General features: G+C 34.7%; 1 protein-coding gene across 3 annotated transcripts in view; it reads right to left on the bottom strand.

The window, feature by feature from the left end:
• The window catches only part of PCCA (propionyl-CoA carboxylase subunit alpha), a 233271-nt gene that overhangs the window by 2051 nt on the left and 211147 nt on the right, over positions 1-20073 (bottom strand). For all 3 annotated transcript variants that reach the window (XM_060686585.2, XM_060686586.2, XM_034418252.3), the window contains 2 exons: positions 12586-12726; positions 512-589 (listed from right to left, as the gene is read on the bottom strand). In XM_060686585.2, the coding sequence (XP_060542568.2) occupies positions 512-589; positions 12586-12726 (219 nt within the window). The remainder of the gene's footprint in view (positions 1-511; positions 590-12585; positions 12727-20073) is intronic.

The raw sequence follows: 20073 nt of genomic DNA, 5'->3' as shown, positions 1-20073 counted from the left end.
AGGGTGCCGTCGGCCAAACAATGTCGACTGACGGCCCCCAGGGGGAGAGCCTTTTCTGTGGGGGCACCTACCATCTGGAACGGGCTTCCCCCGGAGTTACGAAACATCCAAGACTTACGCATATTCCGCCGTGCCCTGAAAACATTTCTATTCCAACAAGCTGGTCTGGCCTAACTCTCCCTTTTTAATTGGCTTTTAAACTGGCTTTTAAATTGGGTTTTAAACTTCTTTAGATAAATTTGGATGTTTTTAATCTTTGAGCCTAAATTACTTAATCTGTTTCTTAATAGTTTTTAAATTCTATATGTATTTGTATTTATTATGGCTGTTCACCACCCTGAGTCCTTCGGGAGTAGGGCGGTATACAAATATGAAAAATAAATAAATAAATAAATAAATATCACTACAGTCTGAGTATAAGACCCTGTAATGCCAGATTTTGCTTTCTTTAAATAGTGTTATGTTCAACCTGCCGAGTATTATAAGACGCTGGAGTGTAACTAAGACATACCTTGCCAGTTTTAGAAGCAACCAAACTGTTCTGCATTTTCATAGCTTCGATCACGCAAATTTCTTGACCTTCTGCAACCTGATAAAAACAATAGATAGCACTGATGTTAAAAAAAAAATGCCATCAAGCTGTTTCATTCTTTCAGAAAATTAATAAAGCGATTCTGTTTGGACCCTGCTAGTAGAGGAAAGCAGGCAGTAAAGCTGTCTGGGAGTTGAAGTCCACAAGTTTCCAAGGTTGGAGACCCTGCCTTAGAACAATTAAATATCATGACTGAAATATGAGAATATTTTTCTCTAATATTCTCTTCAAAAGCGACTGCTTCTGAAGAAGGCAGCATGGACCAGGCCATCCACTCTGGACCAACAAAATTCTGAAGGGGATGGAGGATGTGGAACAGAAAGAGAGAATATAAAGCAAAAGAGCATTCCCGTTTGTCTTGGAGATTTTGTAATATTGCTTCCAAAACACTGTTGGCAATGGTTTAATGTTCTTCCATAAAATGATCTCAAATACCAGGTGAATTAATAGGGTTAGGGTAATAAAAAAAAAAAAAACAGCCTCCCTTCCAATATTTAATGCTTATTGTGTTTAATTTTTTCAGGAAAATTCATTGAAATTAATAAACAAATCATGACCAAATTCTTATTTAAATAAGTAGAAATTGAAATATAATCAGTTTCACCTAATGCATATATACAGTAAACAAATGGTACAGAAGAACTACCATCTATAGCCTTAGATAAAATTCCTATTACAAAATTGTACATTATAAAGAAATAACTTTAATATAAGCTCTGAATATAAGGCAATCAATACTGAAATTATTCTAGATATTATACAAAGTCAGAAAATCAAATTCAGAGCTACACTATATCAAATTATACTTATGGGCATGTATGGGCTTATACTGCTTAATGTTTCTCCTGCATGTAGCAGTCTAAAACAGGGAAAATTTAGAGAAACTTCTCAAAATTGTTTATATTTTTCAAGAAGGTTTTTTACTATTTTTGTACCTTCTTTCCTTTTACACATTTAATATTTATAATCTGCAGTTGTCCTGCTATGATACTATATTTTTCAATTGTGTTTAAAATTTACAGTTCTGATTCTTTTAGATTCTCATCCTAAAGGGGAAAAAATGAAATATATTAACAAATAATATTCCTGTCATACTTAAAATCAATTTATGGTACACACATTGAATATTCATCTCTTTGTAAAGGGTTTTTTTTTTAAAAAAAAAACCTCTATCATTTTCTAATCTAGAATGATGCTTTGTTTACACAATGGCATGGGTATTCAGTCATTTTACTTCTGTGACTTCCCAACAAGTTTGCAAGAAAAATCATGTGACCTAAAAGGCTCCAGCTATTATCTATCAGTTGAGAAGATGCTGTATTAAAATAGTTCAACATGGGCACAGGTTAATATTTAGGATTTTCCCATTGTTTGTTTTACTTACAAAAAAAACCCCTATAAATTCCACCTGGAAGTTTGCTGAGTCTCTGGAGTGTAATACAAATTACCAGGCTTTATACACAACAGGTCATGGTGCTCCCATCTATTTCCTTGCTATCTATCTTTTCATCTACACTATCATACGTGAACTGTATGTTCACACACAGATTTCACTATATACATGACTAGAAAACCATATAACTTTTTATCAAATGCTTATAAACTATAAACTGTTTATTTACTATGAGGTAAATACTGACCTCATATTGGTGCTACATACAATGGTCAACATGAGCATGATATCCCAATAGAAAATTGGTTATATGTGAAATTGACCTCTGAATAGGACCAATCAATGTGTTTTCCAAGCCAGAATATTACACTATAAGCCATCTCCCCTGGAAATAAATACAGGCATGCTTTTCTTCTTTAAGGTTGAAAGGGTCTGTGTGAATTACATAAATATATGGGCAGGACAATACAGATCTTCCTACTGAATTAACACCCTCTATTCCATGAGAGAATTATGTTGTGGGTAAAAATAAGAACAAATCTGTTCCTTTTACAATATATTTGAAGGCAGTCCTATTTTTGTGTATCAAATCATGTCCTTTAAAACTGAGCTCTTCTTAATTTTGTGGTGGAGTTCTCAAATAAAGAAGAATTTTAAAAGAAATCTGTATTTGGAAAAAGAGCAAATAATAGTTGGAAGCCTTTGGAGATAAACTCACCTATTCAACTTTTTACCTTAAGGGAGGAAAAAACTGTATTTCCATAGATACCCAATATTTAAACACTGTGGCTTTACTTCTAATAATAGTTAATTTGTCTAAAATGGCTTTAGTGGAAAGTGTCACTTAAAGCAACCACATTTAATAATTATTCTTTATGTCAATCCTTTATAGTCTTTTCTTCCTACTGTGTTGCAAAACAGCAAATCCTAAAATTAGTCCCCAATATCTCACAATTTCCTACTTCATTCATTCTCTAGGGCTTTGTTCAGTTTCTTTCACTGCATAATTGTGTGTATCTTTTTGCCTGCCTGTATTATTTAAGCCGGAAAATGAATAACTTAAGAGATCTTTAAAATATCCTCTTTCATCATTTAAGGATTAAGTTCAGCTTTTAAAACCCAGTAACTTTTCCAAAGAGATTGAGCTAGCATAAAAGTACACATATATACAAATCATATCGAATGGTATAATTTGTATTAATTAATTCCACTTGTGATTAAAATGTGTTTTTATATATCAGTGGTTTTAATGAAGGTTTGAAATGGGGAAAGGGATTTATCAAGTACAACCCAAAAAATTTATTCACCAATACCAATTTCAGTTTTAAACTCTCTGATTTCTAAAAAGGAAAAAAAAATGCAAATTATGTTTCAAATATATTTTTTCATTTGGAAGAAACAGAATCAAAAGTGCTGGGATTAAAGATAAATGTGAAAAATAATATTTAACATTTCATTCTAAAATGAAGTATAACATCAGATTCAATGGTGTCTTGCCTCAATTCTTCAAATTCCATTTTTAAATTATAGCTGTTCATTATAGCAACTGAAACCAAAATGTGGGCTTAAACTGAGGATTTGTACAGCTTTGAAGCTTATGCAAAGAAAATTAAAATATGTCAGGGCTTCTTGAATAAATAGTTTATCGAAACTGGCGCACAAAAAAATAATAACAAAAGATTGCTAATGGTTTTTCTATGGACATTTAGAGGTACAATGAGGTCTCAGACCGATTTTTGTGAACCTAGCCCACTTCCCTAATACTTCTGTGAGTCATCAAGACTTAATTATTGTGACAGGGTATCTTCAATGTTAGGCTTACAAAACAGTCACAAGCCTTGCAAGTCTTTTTGATAAAACCAATCGGCCCTGATGTATTTCTCCACTCTGTCTAATTGGTGTAAAGTTTGGAGATCTGACTCTCGTATCTTTCGCCCAGCTTGCTGCATCCTCTCCTCTGACACCAGGTCAAGGTTCACATTCGCCTCTGATTATCAAAGTGGCATTCATTAAGCAGCGGTCTGCCTCGCACCAAAAGGAGCTAGCTTGAAGGATAGAAACCTCGGCCCATTTACTCAGCAGATTTTAGCATTTTAAGGAGCCCCAAATGTCACACAGTATTGCTATGTTTTGAAGAGTTTCAGCTGATGATTAATTGTGAGTGATGGGAAATAAAATCCAGTAAAGCCAGCTGCTTGCCATGGTTGGCAAAATTGCTATAATGGATATAGGCTGCCAATTTTCCAGTTTTACTGGCAAGTCTTCCAAGTGTAATTAAGGGAAGTTATAAATGATATGGAAATCTATCAAGTCCTATTTATTTTCAGAGAACTCTTTCCCCAGAGACTTTTATCTTCAAGCTTATCATTTGCTTTGTTGTGCTAATGATTTCATCCATTTATTTCTATTAAAGCCCCCATATTCCATCATAACGAGATAGATCCACTTCTTTCACAAAGGTTTAAAGAAATGGAAACCTCTTAAGTCAGACTGCAAGCTTTCTATTTTCCTTTTGTAACATTTAAGCGGTAGCTTTGTTTGCTTTGGGGAAATTCCATTTTAAAATACTTCATCTTTTTCTCTCTTTTGAATCAGCTACAAAATCTTGAAGAAGCAGCCCAGATTTTTTGAGACGACTAAGTCATCCACCCTTTAGGAAAGAAATAAAATAAAATATCAGCAATGTAAAAAAGGGGGTCTTTGATGCTACCCATTGAGCCGAGAGTGGTGTTGCTCACTAATGTAGTTTGATTTGGAATAAAAGCATGAAAATGATGTGCACGGGTCTAAAATTGGAGAGGTAAAGGATGAGTGCACCGTATTCCATTTCTCAATTTCATCCTTCAGAACCACAAAATGGGGGGTTATACAGTTACTGGATGAGATTTACGGTAACAGCTGTGGTCCTCCCACACAAGGGAGGACCTTCTAATGGGGTGAGGTCTGCTTAGAACAGACGGGGAGTTACAAAACAAGATTTCCTATTAAGGACAAGCCCTAATATCCTGCCTAAAGAACACAATGAGGGGGGGGAGTCAAATTGCCTTTAGGTAACCTCAAATCTTACGTTTTGCAGCTTCAATGAGATGCACACGCTCGCAAAATCTGGAGCTGTTTTCCAAAACGCGAACTGCTTATAAATGACAGGATGCAAAAGCAAGAGACTCTCCCCCCCCCCCACACCCCACCCTGTTACTCTCTAGCCACTGGAAAGCCTGAACAGGAAACCGTGCCAGTGGCATATGGCTTTCTACTGTGCTAAACATTCATACAAAAGACAGGTTCATCAGTCATTGGTATATCTGGACCGGGGGCTTAAGGGGGAGGGGAAAAAGGCTTCTGATGGATGCTATTTAGAGCTGACCTGCTGCTAATACATTACCAGGGCTGGAAACTCTCCTGACATTGGAACAGCAGACCATGAAATACAGCACATACAAGAACATACACCATGTTTGCCAGCTTCCCCAAAATAATAAATAAGCTATTTAAACTCTGCGCCTAGTATTGGGCCTGCTATAAGGAAGCCTGGGTCAGTCCTGCACAGGCCAATTAATGCACAGCATCTGCTGCACAGAAGCAGCACACGAAGCACTTCCGAATCATTTCAGCAATTAAAAGAAAATTGTTTCCTGCCTGTTACGACAGCAACTGTTTCAATGCAAGAGTGAGCATCAAATCATTGTCTGGAGCTGAAAAAAAATTAAGCCTCTTTTTTTTTTGTAACCAAGGGAGGAGGAGGAGGAGAAGGGCGGGATGGAGATTTCTTACGCTATAAGATCATTCTTTTGTTGCCCTACATTGTTTTTTTCTGCCAAATTAGACAGAAGGCCCGGAAGACTTGCAAGGACTTTCTACTGTATCACCTTCTGGCGCGCTGGGGTTCCAGGAAAAGATGGATCAATATCCACCTCACTGACTGGTCTGCAAAACTGAAAAGGCTGCCATTTCATTTTCAGAAGGCCTCTGTATTTTAGAACGAGTCTTAAAGTTGGGAATAATCATATGTAACGAAACAACAAAATAAAACAATTGGGTGTAAGAAAAGGCAAGACTTGGGATCTGAGCTAGTCAAAGCCGTAGTTGGAATTTCATTTTAGTATCATAATGACTGTTCTTAATGTTCATACAGCCTTACTTTTAACCACGATGGGGGCAATGGTAGCTGAAAATACTATAGTCTTACAAGCTGTAGTTATTTGAAAACGGCGACAAATTCTGCGATCAACATATTTACATTCTCAAACAAAAAGATGAGACAAAGGAGAGTGTGTTTTGTCTTATTAAAAAAATAAAAGTTTTTTTTAATTCCTCCTTGTTTAAACATCATGTTTATTTTATTAATATCCTGTCCCTTTTTGAAACCACCCAATTGTTTTGGCTACTGTTCATCCTTGAATTTTTCTCTTACTCAGTGATTTCTTGGTATTATGTGTCTAACTATAGCCCTGATATTGTTCAAATCCATGTTAAAAAAAAAGTACTGTTATTTCTCCCATTCATGTTAATTGTGAAACAGGAGAGCTACCGAGATGAAAATATAATTAGCAGTAATTAACAGTGCTTGACAGATGATTATTAAACTTTTTACGCCATACTCCTTTAAGGAATGAATTTCAGTAGAGCGCATCCCAGATTTTTTGACCCTTGATTAACCAAAGGTCAGAGATGTTCCCCTGACAGCAATAAGTACCAATCATTGTACCCCCACTTATTCAATACACAACTGCTCCCAGAGGTTCTAGAAATGTCCAGGGTTCCCTTTGGGAGGCTGGGTTAGTTTAACAGCCAGAGGGAATAAGTGGGGATACAATTTTAGAAATATTTTGAGTATGCTCTGATTGCTAAAAGGCCAAGTTTGCTAAAGATGTGTTCTTTTGTCTACAGAAATCAGAATATTTGCTTTTATTTTCTAACCAAATGTCTTGGCTCTTCATTTGAAAATAAGGAAAGCACCCTGGTACATTTACAGAGAAAAAATATATTGCATTATAGAACCTACATTGAAATATGTATGATTGTATGCATCTGTAACACACACACACATACACACACACTTTCCATACATTTACAAGCTGCTGTATGTTTTTATTTTGGGCATCAGAGTGACTCAAAATGCTCTGGTGCCCTATATTGTTTTCAATGTGAAATGAATTTAGCACACCAGTACTGAAGCAGAGCAAAATCTTGCTTAAGCAAAGGGCTACAATCAAGTAAAAGAAAAAATGATCAGTTACTAACATAGGTATATTAAATACAGCAACAATATTTGGAATCCATTAAATTTTATACAAAGCTTCATAAATAATAAACATGGTCTTAATTATACCAATGCTTTTGCCTGCTTCAAACCTCTGCTAATGTTAAAGCATTGAGTATTTAATTGAAATATAATAGCTGAAGAACATGGAAGACATTAAAGGAGGTTACAAGCAACAGGTAGGATATTTTAAGTCCAACCTCATATTTTACAAGAAATCACCAACTCCTATAGTATGCTTAGTGAAGTGAAGGAAAGAGATAGGATTGGAAGGTGTGTTTAGATTGCTGCATTTCAACATTTTGAGAGATGAAACAATGGCAGGGCATTATCTGTAATCTCAGCAAGATATAGTTTTCTTAGGCTTTTTAAACTGAGTGTTAGAGAGTTAAATTGTGTGAGTCTAAAATTGAATACTATAACTCTGAAATCATACACTTTCCATTTGATTAGTGAACACTTTCAGTTCTCCCATGAGATATCTAAAGGGACATTCATGTTTCATTTTGGATCTGAAATTACTGCTGCCTACATTTCTAATAGGCCAAACCATTCTAGGCTCAAGCCATTTCTTTAAAAAAAAAAAAAAGACACTATTTCTGTACTTATGTACTTTTTCCCTCAAGATGTTCTGGTCTAGATATTCTTGATTATTATGGCATATATTCATATAATTTTCTCAATAAAACAAAAAGACAGAGGAAAAAAGGAGGTCTGAAGCATTAAAGATTGTGAAAATTCAAAGATTCTTTTAAATGCTCATTATAAATACCATATGTACAGTGATGTTCAATGTCTAAAATTTGTTTTAGGCTGATATAGTTGTGTCTTCAAAAGTATTACTTATATTTAAATGTAAGTAAAGAAAAAATAAGGCTCTGTTAAAAGATCCCACCCAAGACCTTGAACTCCATAACATAGCATCTGGCTACCAGCATCTGATGATTCCCAACAAGGATTAAACCAGTAATTCAGTGTCTTCTGGTGGATACTATAATTCAACACTTTTGGAATTTCACTTATTTACATGTAACATAGATTAACGTGCTTAGCATATGATCATAATTATTTACCTCAGTTCAAACTTGGAAATGTTATTAATACCTCACTGTTAATACAATAAATGTATATCACATTAAAAGAGAACATTATGTGATGTAAAAGAAACCGACTAAGATGCCGTCAAACAAGAAGTATTTTTAATTAAGAGATCTTCTTATCAAACTCCTTTAACTTCACATCTATTGTTCAATTCAATCTTACAATTTAAAGAGTACCATTCTGTTTGCACATATCCAAAACAATTTTGTACTTACTTTTCTCACCTTCAACTTTCTTCCTATCTATCAATTTAACTTTTCATACACAGCAAAATAATTTTACACTCACTGTTAAGGATTGGCCATGCCCTTCCTTCCTTCCTTCCTTCCTTCCTTCCTTCCTTCCTTCCTTCCTTCCTTCCTTCCTTCCTTCCTTCCTTCCTTCCTCCCTCCCTCCCTCCCCCTTCTTCCTGCCCTCCTGAATATAGCCCAAAATCTGTACTCTTTCAAGAGCAGAGATAATCTTCAGCAGCTCTGAGTAAAATAAGTAAATGTTTTGATTCTAAAATTCCCAAACATCAAACATTAATATAAAATTATTTGAATTTAAAAAATTAAAAGTTTAGTTTAATAAGCCACTATTTAATTTAAAGAAAAATGGCCAGAGAATTAATAAAGAATAGTTAATTCTGTGTGAATAAGGACATTTTGAGCTACTTTTTCTAATACAGTCCTTCCCTATAAAACATACCCAAGGCATACCTATTTTCACGTACAGGAAAAACAAAGAAATCTTATCAAAGGGGCTTCACATGGCTAATGAGAAAAGTCTATCTGGTATCTCCTGATATTGATACACATTGGAATGGACTATCTACATTGAAATGGACTGCCTCCAATGGGGATATTTAAGTGAGATGTACACTGTGGATGTTTTTTCACTATAGACAACCCATTAAAGTAGAGTAATGCCTCCTTTCAGGGGTGAAATCTACTTACCTTCGCTACCAGTTCGGAAGTGCATGCACCATCTGATTTTGGACCCTCTGTGCATGTGCAAAGCCTTCTATGCCTGATCAGAGGGTCAAAAACAGATTACTTCCTGTTTAAAACCAGGAAGTAATGACATCTGGGCAGGTGGGTGGACCCTCGTGCTGCCGCCGCTACTGGTTCGCCAAACCACCCGCCCCAGCCGGTTTGCCTGAACCAGAGCAAACCGGTAGCATTTCACCTCTGCCTCCTTTAATATGTTTGATGGACCAAGAGGCCTAAAATCGTATGTTCTTTTGAATGTAGACAAGCCATTATATAGAAATAATTCCTATTTGTGTGGTACCTGGCAAACTCATGATATTACGTAGCTCAGTAATGAAACATCTGCAAGAAAGCCATCAAACTCAGAGAGCACCAGGGATCCCACAGTTCAACCCTGAACTATAAATATTCCCTTTTATCAGCAATTCCTACTTGTTTCAATATAATGTCCTGGCTGCCTTCTCTGTCAATAAAGGATAGATCTCTAAGATCTATTGATCTCAGTAACAGTTAGTCCTTGACCAGTTAATACAGTATTGTATACCTTGTAGTTGTGGCCCATACTTTTCCAAAGCTGGGGAGGAGAAACTATAAAAAACCTCAGTTGTGTTCATCACAATACAATATTTCTATATGTTTACCCTCATTGTTGATAAGCAGATAGAAATCAGAATACAAAAAAGTGAGTGAAATAAACATCATCATTTTACAACTTCAGTCTATGCCTAGGCCCTAGACTGAAAGAAAGCTATAGCCATCCTAATATTTTCTTACAATGATGCTGCACTCTGCCAAACAGAAGCCATGTGAGATATCACAAAATAAAATTTCATCTCTGGCCCCCATTCTCATGCAATACTAAACTTCATTCAAAATCAATTTGCATATCTACCGGTTTAGGATAATGGCCGACGGAAAATGTTTTTGGCATTTCTCGTAATATTGTTTCACACTTCATTATATTATTAACTAGGAAATACACTAGAAAATAAAAAGAGTACTTAAGTACTCCTTAAGTTGCCTGAACAGTGGAGATGAAAAACACAAATCAAGACACATTCAAACAGGGGAACAAAACCCCTGGTGTATAAGAATCCTGAGGCCTTTGAATAGCTGCAATAATGATCTTTGTCCTGATGGACAGCCAAAACATATAAGCTGAATCGTACCATCTCGCCACTTATTCAGTCTGGAGACCTGATACAAACTCATCTTCCTTCAGAAAAAAACTTTTTGACATCAGTCTTGGAAAGGAAGGATTTACGCTAAACCCCCTTTCAACACCACAAACATGTTTTTGCAATTAAAGCTGCCCAATTATCATTGACAAGTCCAAATCACCCTGAGCTGCTCAGAAGCTCTGCTTCTCGGTGCCTCCAGCAAAACCCTGCAGGCATAGGTGTTTGGGGGCCGGAGGTGGGGGGGCAGAAATAGGGGAAAGAAATCTCTCTCATTATTTAACAACTTCTTTGGATTCCACTGTATTGCTTTCAGAATAATTGATTGTCTGAGAAGAATGCTTTCTCCGTTTTAATTTCCTGGCTCAATGCCCATCCTCTTACAGTTCTGTTTCTTCATGCAGACAAAATATTCAACAAAAGCAGTTCAACAAAAAGATGCACTTTTTAGCATCTTATTATTTGAATCTCACTCTAATTCTGCTACAATGAAGTAGGCTTAATAGAAAATACCCACTGTGTCTTTAAACCTTTCTCCCTCACACACACACACAAACATATTTGTTCTCTACCCCATTTCTTCCAACTATTTGACATAGAGGAAAGACTGGCTTTGCACCTTCATATGGCAGGGGAAAAAGTAAGCAATAGATATCTTTCTAATGTCTGCTCAATTTCTTCTGGATATTAGTGTTAACATGATAATAAATGTTAAGGTGAATTGATATAGTCACTTCTTATAAACACTTTCTCAGAGCTTAAAAGGGAGCACATAAAGATTAAGAGACAAAATATTTAATATATTTTTGAGAACAAAGCTCCAGTACAACTTGTTCATTTAAAGAAGTTATCTTTGAAGCACAGGTTGGTGTGTGTGGAAATCAAGCTAAAGCAACACTTTAAATGGAATTACTTGCCTTTGTAACTTTGTCTTTAAATGTTAACCATAAAATATTTCAAACTGTGTGCAAATGCAAGTATACCTTCCCTTTTTTGTGGGGTAACAATAAAAAGTGAAGAGTTTGCAGGTTATGTTTCAGTAAAACTATGCTGAACCTAATTTACATACAAATATATGTAATAATGAAGTTCACAACATTGATGCTTTTTCTTAAGAACTATAGGGAAAAAATCTATAAGTAATTTTTTTTAAAAATCCAGTTTAAAGAATTTTTTCCCTCAAAATATAACACCAATACAGAAGATGAATTATCTGCGAGTTGGGCAGCATGTAAATGTTTTTATCTTCTCGGCCTCCTTTGTCTTTCTAGTTTTTGATAAGGGATAGCATGCCTTATCCGGGACATCATCCAGTTGCTTTTTCTTTTGTATAATTTAATAAAATAAAACCAAGGTGAATTAATGAAAATAAAATCGAGCTAATTTATTCAGTTGCCAGGCTGGGGAACTCTTCTAATATAGAATACAGGTATTCCATATATCTATATGTCCAGAATGGTGTGTGTGTCTGTGTAATAAATGGTATGGTAGGCGTGGGGGTATTCTCACACAGTTTTCAAAAAAACATGGGGATCAGCAACTTGTGTGTAGAATGTTTCAATTAGTTCTAATGAATATATAAGCTGCAAATGATCAGTACTTTTCCTCATTTTTACAGGTCTTAGAGGTTAATTTTTTTTATTGCCAATAGTATATAACATCCCAACCATCTTACTTTAATGTTGGCCTTGCACAACAAGATTTTTCTAAGGTCTGACTGAAAGCACTTTTCTGCTGGAGATAAGTAGACTACAGGACCAAATTACTGCTTCGAAAAAGACTAAGAAATTTATAATCTATCATTACATGCAGTTCTTATTTCAGAGCAACCCATTCTGAAATTCAGTATAAATAAAAACAATTTTCCATCTCTCCTCCCCCTACAGAATATTGGACAACTAAATTAATCAGGTTTGGATGTTTAAACTGTCCAACTTCTCTCCAAAAGAGCCAAAAATAGTAAGCTTGCTTTCTCAACAGAGAAACCCCTACTGATTTTTTAAAGAAATGTTTTTAAAAAAATCTTTAATACTTCAATGAAAAATATTCTTAATTCAAACGGACATTAGGAAAAGAGAAACTCTTACCATGTCACCAGGTTTTATAGAAACTGCCACTACTGCTCCAGGCATTGGCGATCTTATGATACTTGTGCTATCCTCCGTAACTTTTTCTGGCATGTATTTGCTCAGTTCTGCAGCAAGTTTGCTCAACACACGTAATTTGTACTTAGAAAAAAGAGAAGAGATGAGAAAGAACTGTTACAAAAGCAAATTATATCAAAGCAGTATTGATTATTTTTTTAAAAGAGCATAGTATCTAAAATCTAGAGCAAGTATGTGCTAATATCTTAATCTTGCTTGGACACCTGGAAAATGAAAAAAAAAATGTTGCATTTTTAAAAGATATTAGTAGCAGCCTAAATTTGATAAGTCCATTAAAATACTGTTGGGTTATCCCTAAAATAGAAAATACAATTTTCATCTTTAATAAAGTAAACTAATATTTTAAAATGTATGTGTATTATAGAGTTCATTATATATAATCCAGTATTTGTCATTATATACAGTTTAACAAAATAGACCAAATTTTGTCTTTCTGCAAATGTTCAAGTGTTGTAAACATTTTATAATTTTATTTTGAACATTACAAACCTTAACTAAAATTATTATCTTATTTTAATACCACTTATACATTACATGCACTTTTCCCCCCTCTATCTTCTGCCAGTTCATGCTTCCAAAAAGTAGATATGTAAATGTAAGAAAATTGATAACTTGTCCAAGAGGTATAGCCCTATTAATGTACAAAAATCAAGATATTCCTCCATGAAACAAAAATATGAAAAATATAGTTTTAATTTTTTGCCTAAAAGTACAAAGCCCACATGTTGCAGTCTCTAAGATCATAGAATTCTGAGAGTACAAGTTCAATTTAAGTAAGTTATCAAAATAATCAGTACAAGCTATGCTAAATAAGTAAATGTTTTTGAACTCATAAAAACTTTCTGTGCTTTGCAAATAGGTTTGCTTCTGTGCAAATTTTTATGTTAATATAACCAAAATGACCAACAATGTTTCAAGAGGGAAAAACATATTCTCAGTTTTTACTATTTACTAATACATTTTACATAGTCACTGAAATTCCAATGATTTTATCTTCCCATTAGATTTTTTCCCCCTTTAATCATTTTATATGGCCATCTGCTTTTAAAACTTGTTCTGGACATTGCTTTTAGGCCTCCAGCAGATGGCAGCAGGAGTCCATGAGAAACCTTTATCTTTGGCCATCAGCAGACAAAAGAACAAATGCAGCTCTTTCACTAATGACTGGTCTTGGTTTTTAAAAATGTGGGTATTCGAATGGCAGATAATAATCTAATATACACTGAGACCAACCAGCCACAATATCTAGGATTTCTGATTATTTTAACTCAGTTTTCACAAGTAGAGCCTTCAGCGATTTAATAGCTCCAGAATACAAATAAAATTAAATATTTTAGCTTTGATAACCAATAACTATCGCTTTTGAATATCTCAAGGCATTTGCTACATTAATCCATCTGTGGTAGGATCTCTGTCCATTGAAAAGCGATGTATAATCAGGGTTATGCCTAATATCACATATAATATTATATAATACAGTAAAACAAACAAATTAATAATGTTTGACCATTGAATCTGTGGACTCAGTCTCAAACTGATCTTTTAGAAATAATTGGGCATAACTTTATAAGCATAACCCCATTTCACCTTGAAAAAGCAGAGTGGATGGGGTGCTGGCCTGGTCTAGCAAACATGCCCTAGAAGTTGTCCAATGAGCTAGTACATCTATTGTAATGGAATGATGGACATGTTTAAGAGAAAGTGTTCATTATTTCCAGATTTCTCAATTTAGACAGATATCCCCTACGTTGTAAAGAATACTGTTTAAATCATCTGATTTATCCACAAAGTAATAATATAACTGGAGACAGGCTAGAGAGCTACTGTACTTCAACCTAATAGTTTACATTTTATTTCTTGGTTACTTGAAGAGCACTCAATCCATCAAGACATACCAAACAGAAGATCAAAGTGATAATACATTTCATGCTCTTATATAATTCTCATTCATTTTTCTGAGATTTCAATATCTCTCTCTAATAGGGGGAGGGAGCAGTAGGTACATCAGCTTGAGTTATGTTATTGTGCTGTTATGTGCTCTGTATATAGTCCATTTAAAAAAAGTTATTCTGAAAAAACCCAGGATGGATACATAAAACATCTCCCCCCCTCTCTCTCTCCCTCCCTCCCTCCCTCCCTCTCTCTCTCCCCCCCCACCACCCTCCCACATAAACTAACAGGGCACCTATATACAGTAGGAATCAACACTTATGCACAAATCAGCAAGGACATCACCAAATGAAATCTTCATAATTATTCCATGCTGTAATTTTACATAATTAAAATTAATTATTCCATGTTTAGTGCATTTTGCTTCACAATATTCAGATAAAAACTATTTTTTGTTGACTTGTATGTAACTAGGATTATTTTCACCCAGAGATGGATTATTATTGTGAAGACTACATTTCAATTTAATTTAATTTAATTTAACAGAAATCTAAAAATACATAGACTTTACACATTTCCTGAAAGACACCCCCACACACACATAAAACCTCCCCTCAAGCACTAGCATCATTATTTTAAAATATCCTTCCCCACAACGAACACCTATACATCCCACAAACACAAAATGTGTTAGTTCTGATAAAAACAATGTATTTGGACTTCCTATAATAAAGACTTACAAAACTTTTGTGATACATGCAGACATCTGAATAAGAACTACAAATTAATAAAATACATAGAATGGATTACAAGGGATCCAAACTATTAATACTGTTCTAAAAACTAAGATTTAGCTGTTATTTTTTTAAATCTAATTTTTCAAAATTAAAATGACTTGAAACGTAAGTTTGTTAATTGCAATTTACAATTTCCTAGGAAGAAAAACATTTTCCAACTGTAATACCCAAATAACTACTCCATAGAATCTTTTTTCAAACAAAATGAACATTATTGCCCTAGAAATGCACAAAGAATATAGGAAGGACCTTAATGGGATTTATAGCAAAAGTTATCAGAATTGTTATGTTCCACAATAGGTAAAATAACATATTCTGCTTGCACTGTGAGTTTTCAATCAACATGTACTAAGATCTTATGGTATTTAAAGGATATGGTTTTTTCTGGAAATTATAATGCCAATGTTTTTCTTCCTCTGTTAAAATCTGTTATATGGCAAGACAAAAAAAGCTTCCAAAATAAATTATAATACCAATTCTTTGCAAAGTATCCATTCATCAAAGGATAAATTACCTTATAAAATTATACCTGAATGTAATGTCTATCAAAATGTACAGTTTCAAAATCTAAAGGAAATGCCTTTGTTAGATGTAGATTGGAAATGATGATTAAAAAACCACCACCTTAGAAAGAAAGACAAATCCAGTTAGATCTCTAGGTCACCATCAGGTATTATGTGCTATCTGGCTTTATATTGCAAAATATGTTTCCTTTTGATATATTTTTAGCCTTTTAAAAAATCTGTAGCACTTCAAAAGTAAGCTTTACGTGTTTCTGAAAGTAACTCAAGTTTGTAATATTAAATGGAAAATAGCTTCAGTTCTCACAATCAGCCATCAACCAGTACCAGAGAATATGTCTGAGACAGCACAGAATTGACACTGAAAGTGTCTCCTGATTGCTGTGTAGCACAAGCTTCCTTGTCTCCATTATGTCCCCTACCAATCCTTCTGCTTATTCCTATTTTAGTATTCCCCTCTTTTCTGGATATTTTCTCTGCAGGACTCTTTGCTTTGCTTGGAATGAGATGTGAGAGCCAGTAAGCAAAAAGGCTTTTAAAATGCAGGCCTTTGTTATTGATGAGTTATTCCCTTTCCTTTTGCATTTGTTTATTGTTCTTTGGCTTGTTTGGAGTGTGTGTGAAAAAGAGCTATTGTAATGTTTTTGTTTTTGTTTTTAAAAAAAGTTAGCTGCAACAGAACTTTTGGGGGAAAATCTTTTGGAAGCAGAGTTATGGACACGCACACGCACCAAAAAAAAAAAAAAAAGCCCTTATGGACACAGGATGTTAGAAGTGTTATCAAGCGGATTCTTTTCTTTTTTAAAATATGCTATTGGGTGAATATTTTGGCTTCATCGAATCTCAGTTAATGTCATGTGTCTTCCAAAAAGCATTTCTTCATCAAATAGTTTCTAAGTTTAAGAAAAAACAGTCTGAACCAGCGGGGGTCTATGGATTGCTCAGCACATATCAAGGATGTTAACCTCTAGAGTGGTTCAAGGAGAAATGTAACTTGAGGAAATGTAAATGTGAAGAATGTGAGAAGACCTTAAGAGCTCAACAATACCTGGCTCTGAAGGGGAAAAAAAAGTAGACTGAAAGCTTTCAAACATCACCAACTTCACCAAATGCAGCACAACTACTTCTTGATTGTAAGTGGGCTGAACTGAAAAGTGACCAAGTCTTACATAAGAAAAGAAAGATTTTAAACTTTAAAATAAAGCAAAGATTGAGAGACGAATGTTGCAGAGGACCAGTTGAATTAGCTTATTGAAGTGGCTGAGGGATAGCCTGAATTAGGAATTGCAAACAGAAAACATAATTGCAAAGAAAAAAATAATACTGACCACAAGCTGCCTCGAACCTCCTTAAGTGAGGCATCAGTCACACCTTGCTTCATTCAATATTCTTGTAGTAGGGGCTAGATTTGCCACTTACACTCAAACATGCTTCTTTAGGCAAGAACTTCCCAAGATGGACTAGGCCTTACAAAGCAGATTCCTTTTGCTTTAAGTTAAGGTTGACCAATCAGAGTCAAAAGCACGCAGAAATAGACTGTGTGTGCAGTTACAACACAGACAAGGTAAAATGAACAGATAACAACTCAGCTGTTTGAATAGCAGCGCTCTGTACATCTGCAGTCAGTGGAGCAGTCTGTTAGCATAATGCTTTGACAACTCCATCAGTGTAGTCTCAAGGTTCCTGTCAATCAGGACGCATCATTTAATACAACAGCACTCAAAGGATTTTCCCTCCTATAAGCCAAATGACAGCATATCTACAGCTCTATTTACACCAGCACTTACTTCTGTTTACAAGGCTCTCGTAATTAGAAAGTATGCAACAGGCAGCAATATTATTCAGATCTCCATTTTGCCAGCCTGCCATGCAAAGTGTGATCTTACTTCACAGAGTCATGCTAAATGACAAAAGCGCTATTTTTCTTCAGTCTCTGTGCTCAGACAGCACTTCATTTGCAGCTATCTATAATTAGATTAATGGTGTAGTGCAGCACAAAGAAGGCCCACTTCACATCAGCTAGCATATGAATTAGGACAAACACTTATTTCAATTCCAGGCAGAGAAAGCAGTGACTAGGGTATTTAGCATACCCTTTATGGTGGAATGAGATGTTAATTGTGTACCATTTACCTCTAAACTGCTTGCTTGTTGTATAAATCACTGGACTAATTGATGCAGAAATAGAAACGTAGCCACAGGCAAGAAAGCAGGGGAATGAGAGCTGAAGATGGTGGATAAAGGATTATCCAGTAAAAACCATATGGAGATGAGGTTCCTTTGAAACCTGCTCATGAGCTGAAGACTTCTTGAAAAACTACAAATAAGTGACATACTGATGTGTTGAGAAAGAGTTTACCTCATGGTTTAAGGAACAGTGTATTGAGGAGAGAGAAAGTAAGGGACTTCAGCAGAAAACTAAATTGTGTTTTCAAGTGAATTCCAGTAAGATGACATGTTAGTTTGTTGTAGGAAAGCCAAATCCAGTAACCATTGGTTTATTATGATTCTAATTCTTTATGGACTAGAAGCTATTTTATCAGATGCATGAAAAGGGCTCTAATCCACAAATGAACTTTGGTTATTAGAAAATTAGAAGTAAAAGAAATAAATACACTTGAGTACAATTAGAGTTTTCATTTAAAATATCAAAAGAATCTTCAGTCTTGTTCAGTAAGTACACTTTTTTGGGGGGAGGGGAAACAGAAACAACTAGGAAATTATGCAAGAGAAAAAACAAGACAAGGCTGAATTAGAGTTAGAGAATTAGCAGCTATAAATAAGGTAATTCTCAGAGAGTAACAATTGTAAAGATTTTCAAAACACAAAGGTTCCACAAATCCCAATATTGATAGGCTCAAAACAACTTTTTGAGAGTTTTCCCACTATAAGTAGTCAATGTGGTGAAAAGGGGAAGCATTTTGTCATATTGCTCACAAAGGTCTGCCATCAACTCATTTTAATACATGTTGTGATCTTATTTCTTACTATTGCCAGATAACTAATTTCCAGTTCTGTTGAAGGGGTTTTACCTACTAAATTTTTCCATATAAAAATAATCTTTGGATTGAGTAACATAAAATTGCTTTGTTTGAATTGTGTATTTTACCACAACCATTCATTTATATTTTGTGTAACCCCGGTGAACATTTGAAATAAAATTCCATATTTTATTCCAATATAATTCACATTTCAGGCAAAATAGGTATAGATTAATTTCAAATTTATTATTAAAGTATGCAGAATATGTGGACTGTATTCTGAAGACAAAAAGTTTTTAGCCATTTATTTGTGATTATCAAAGTCCTGGATCTAACTGGACTATATGATCCACTATAACTGGATAATAAGCATTATCAAAACTGGGGGAAAAACATGAGATGAGAGGAATGTATCCATATTATAAATCTGAAAACAAAAATTAATACCTCTTTAACTTTATGGCTAGCTTAAGAAATTCTGGAAATGATCATTTTTCCCTAGCAGAGCTATTAGCATTTTGATTCACAATTTGTTCCATTGTTCCAATGATCTTTGTGACTAAATTATAAAAGTTAGGATCTGAAAATGATTCAACACATGTACCATTAGCTGTACGAGCCAGACATATTCTAGATAAAGAGAGATATTCTAAATGAGGTTGGTACAATTAATGAATTGATTCATTAAAGCAGTCGTGTGTATGAAAAAAGTTTATTTCAGTAGAATAATGTCTGGACATGGTCTGACCGAAGAATTGAAAACCACTGCAAAACAATTCCTACTTAATTAATCTTTCCAGACCCCTCAGAAGGATATTACAGTATCATAGAATTAGAGCTAACACAGGGAAATAAGAAGGGATGAGCTAACTATTTTTGGTAAATTTGTATTGAAGATTACAAGCCCAGAAAAAGAGGAGAGCATGAGAAACTCACAATAATCCTCTCAATTTTGTTTAGTATATAATAGATTTTTCAAAAAGAATCCAAATGATAAAGGTTTTCTGCAGTTACGACATAAGCCTAAAACTGAAAAAAGACTGTCAGATGTTACATGTTTTCTATCCTGCTCAACGGAGTAGAGGGTCTCTGACAGAAAACCACTTGAAGAAACTAGAAGCATTTGAAATGTGGATTTACAGACGACTGTTATATATAAACTGGGTTAACAAAATCACAGGTGAGGAGGTGATAAGCCGCCTGGGAAAGCAAAGAAAAATA

This window comes from Pantherophis guttatus, chromosome 5 (assembly GCF_059756535.1).
Source record: "Pantherophis guttatus breed Tessera chromosome 5, ASM5975653v1, whole genome shotgun sequence".
Taxonomy (NCBI): Eukaryota; Metazoa; Chordata; class Lepidosauria; order Squamata; family Colubridae; genus Pantherophis; species Pantherophis guttatus.
Note: the sequence above shows the minus strand (reverse complement) of the source record. Positions and strands in the feature narration are given on the sequence as shown.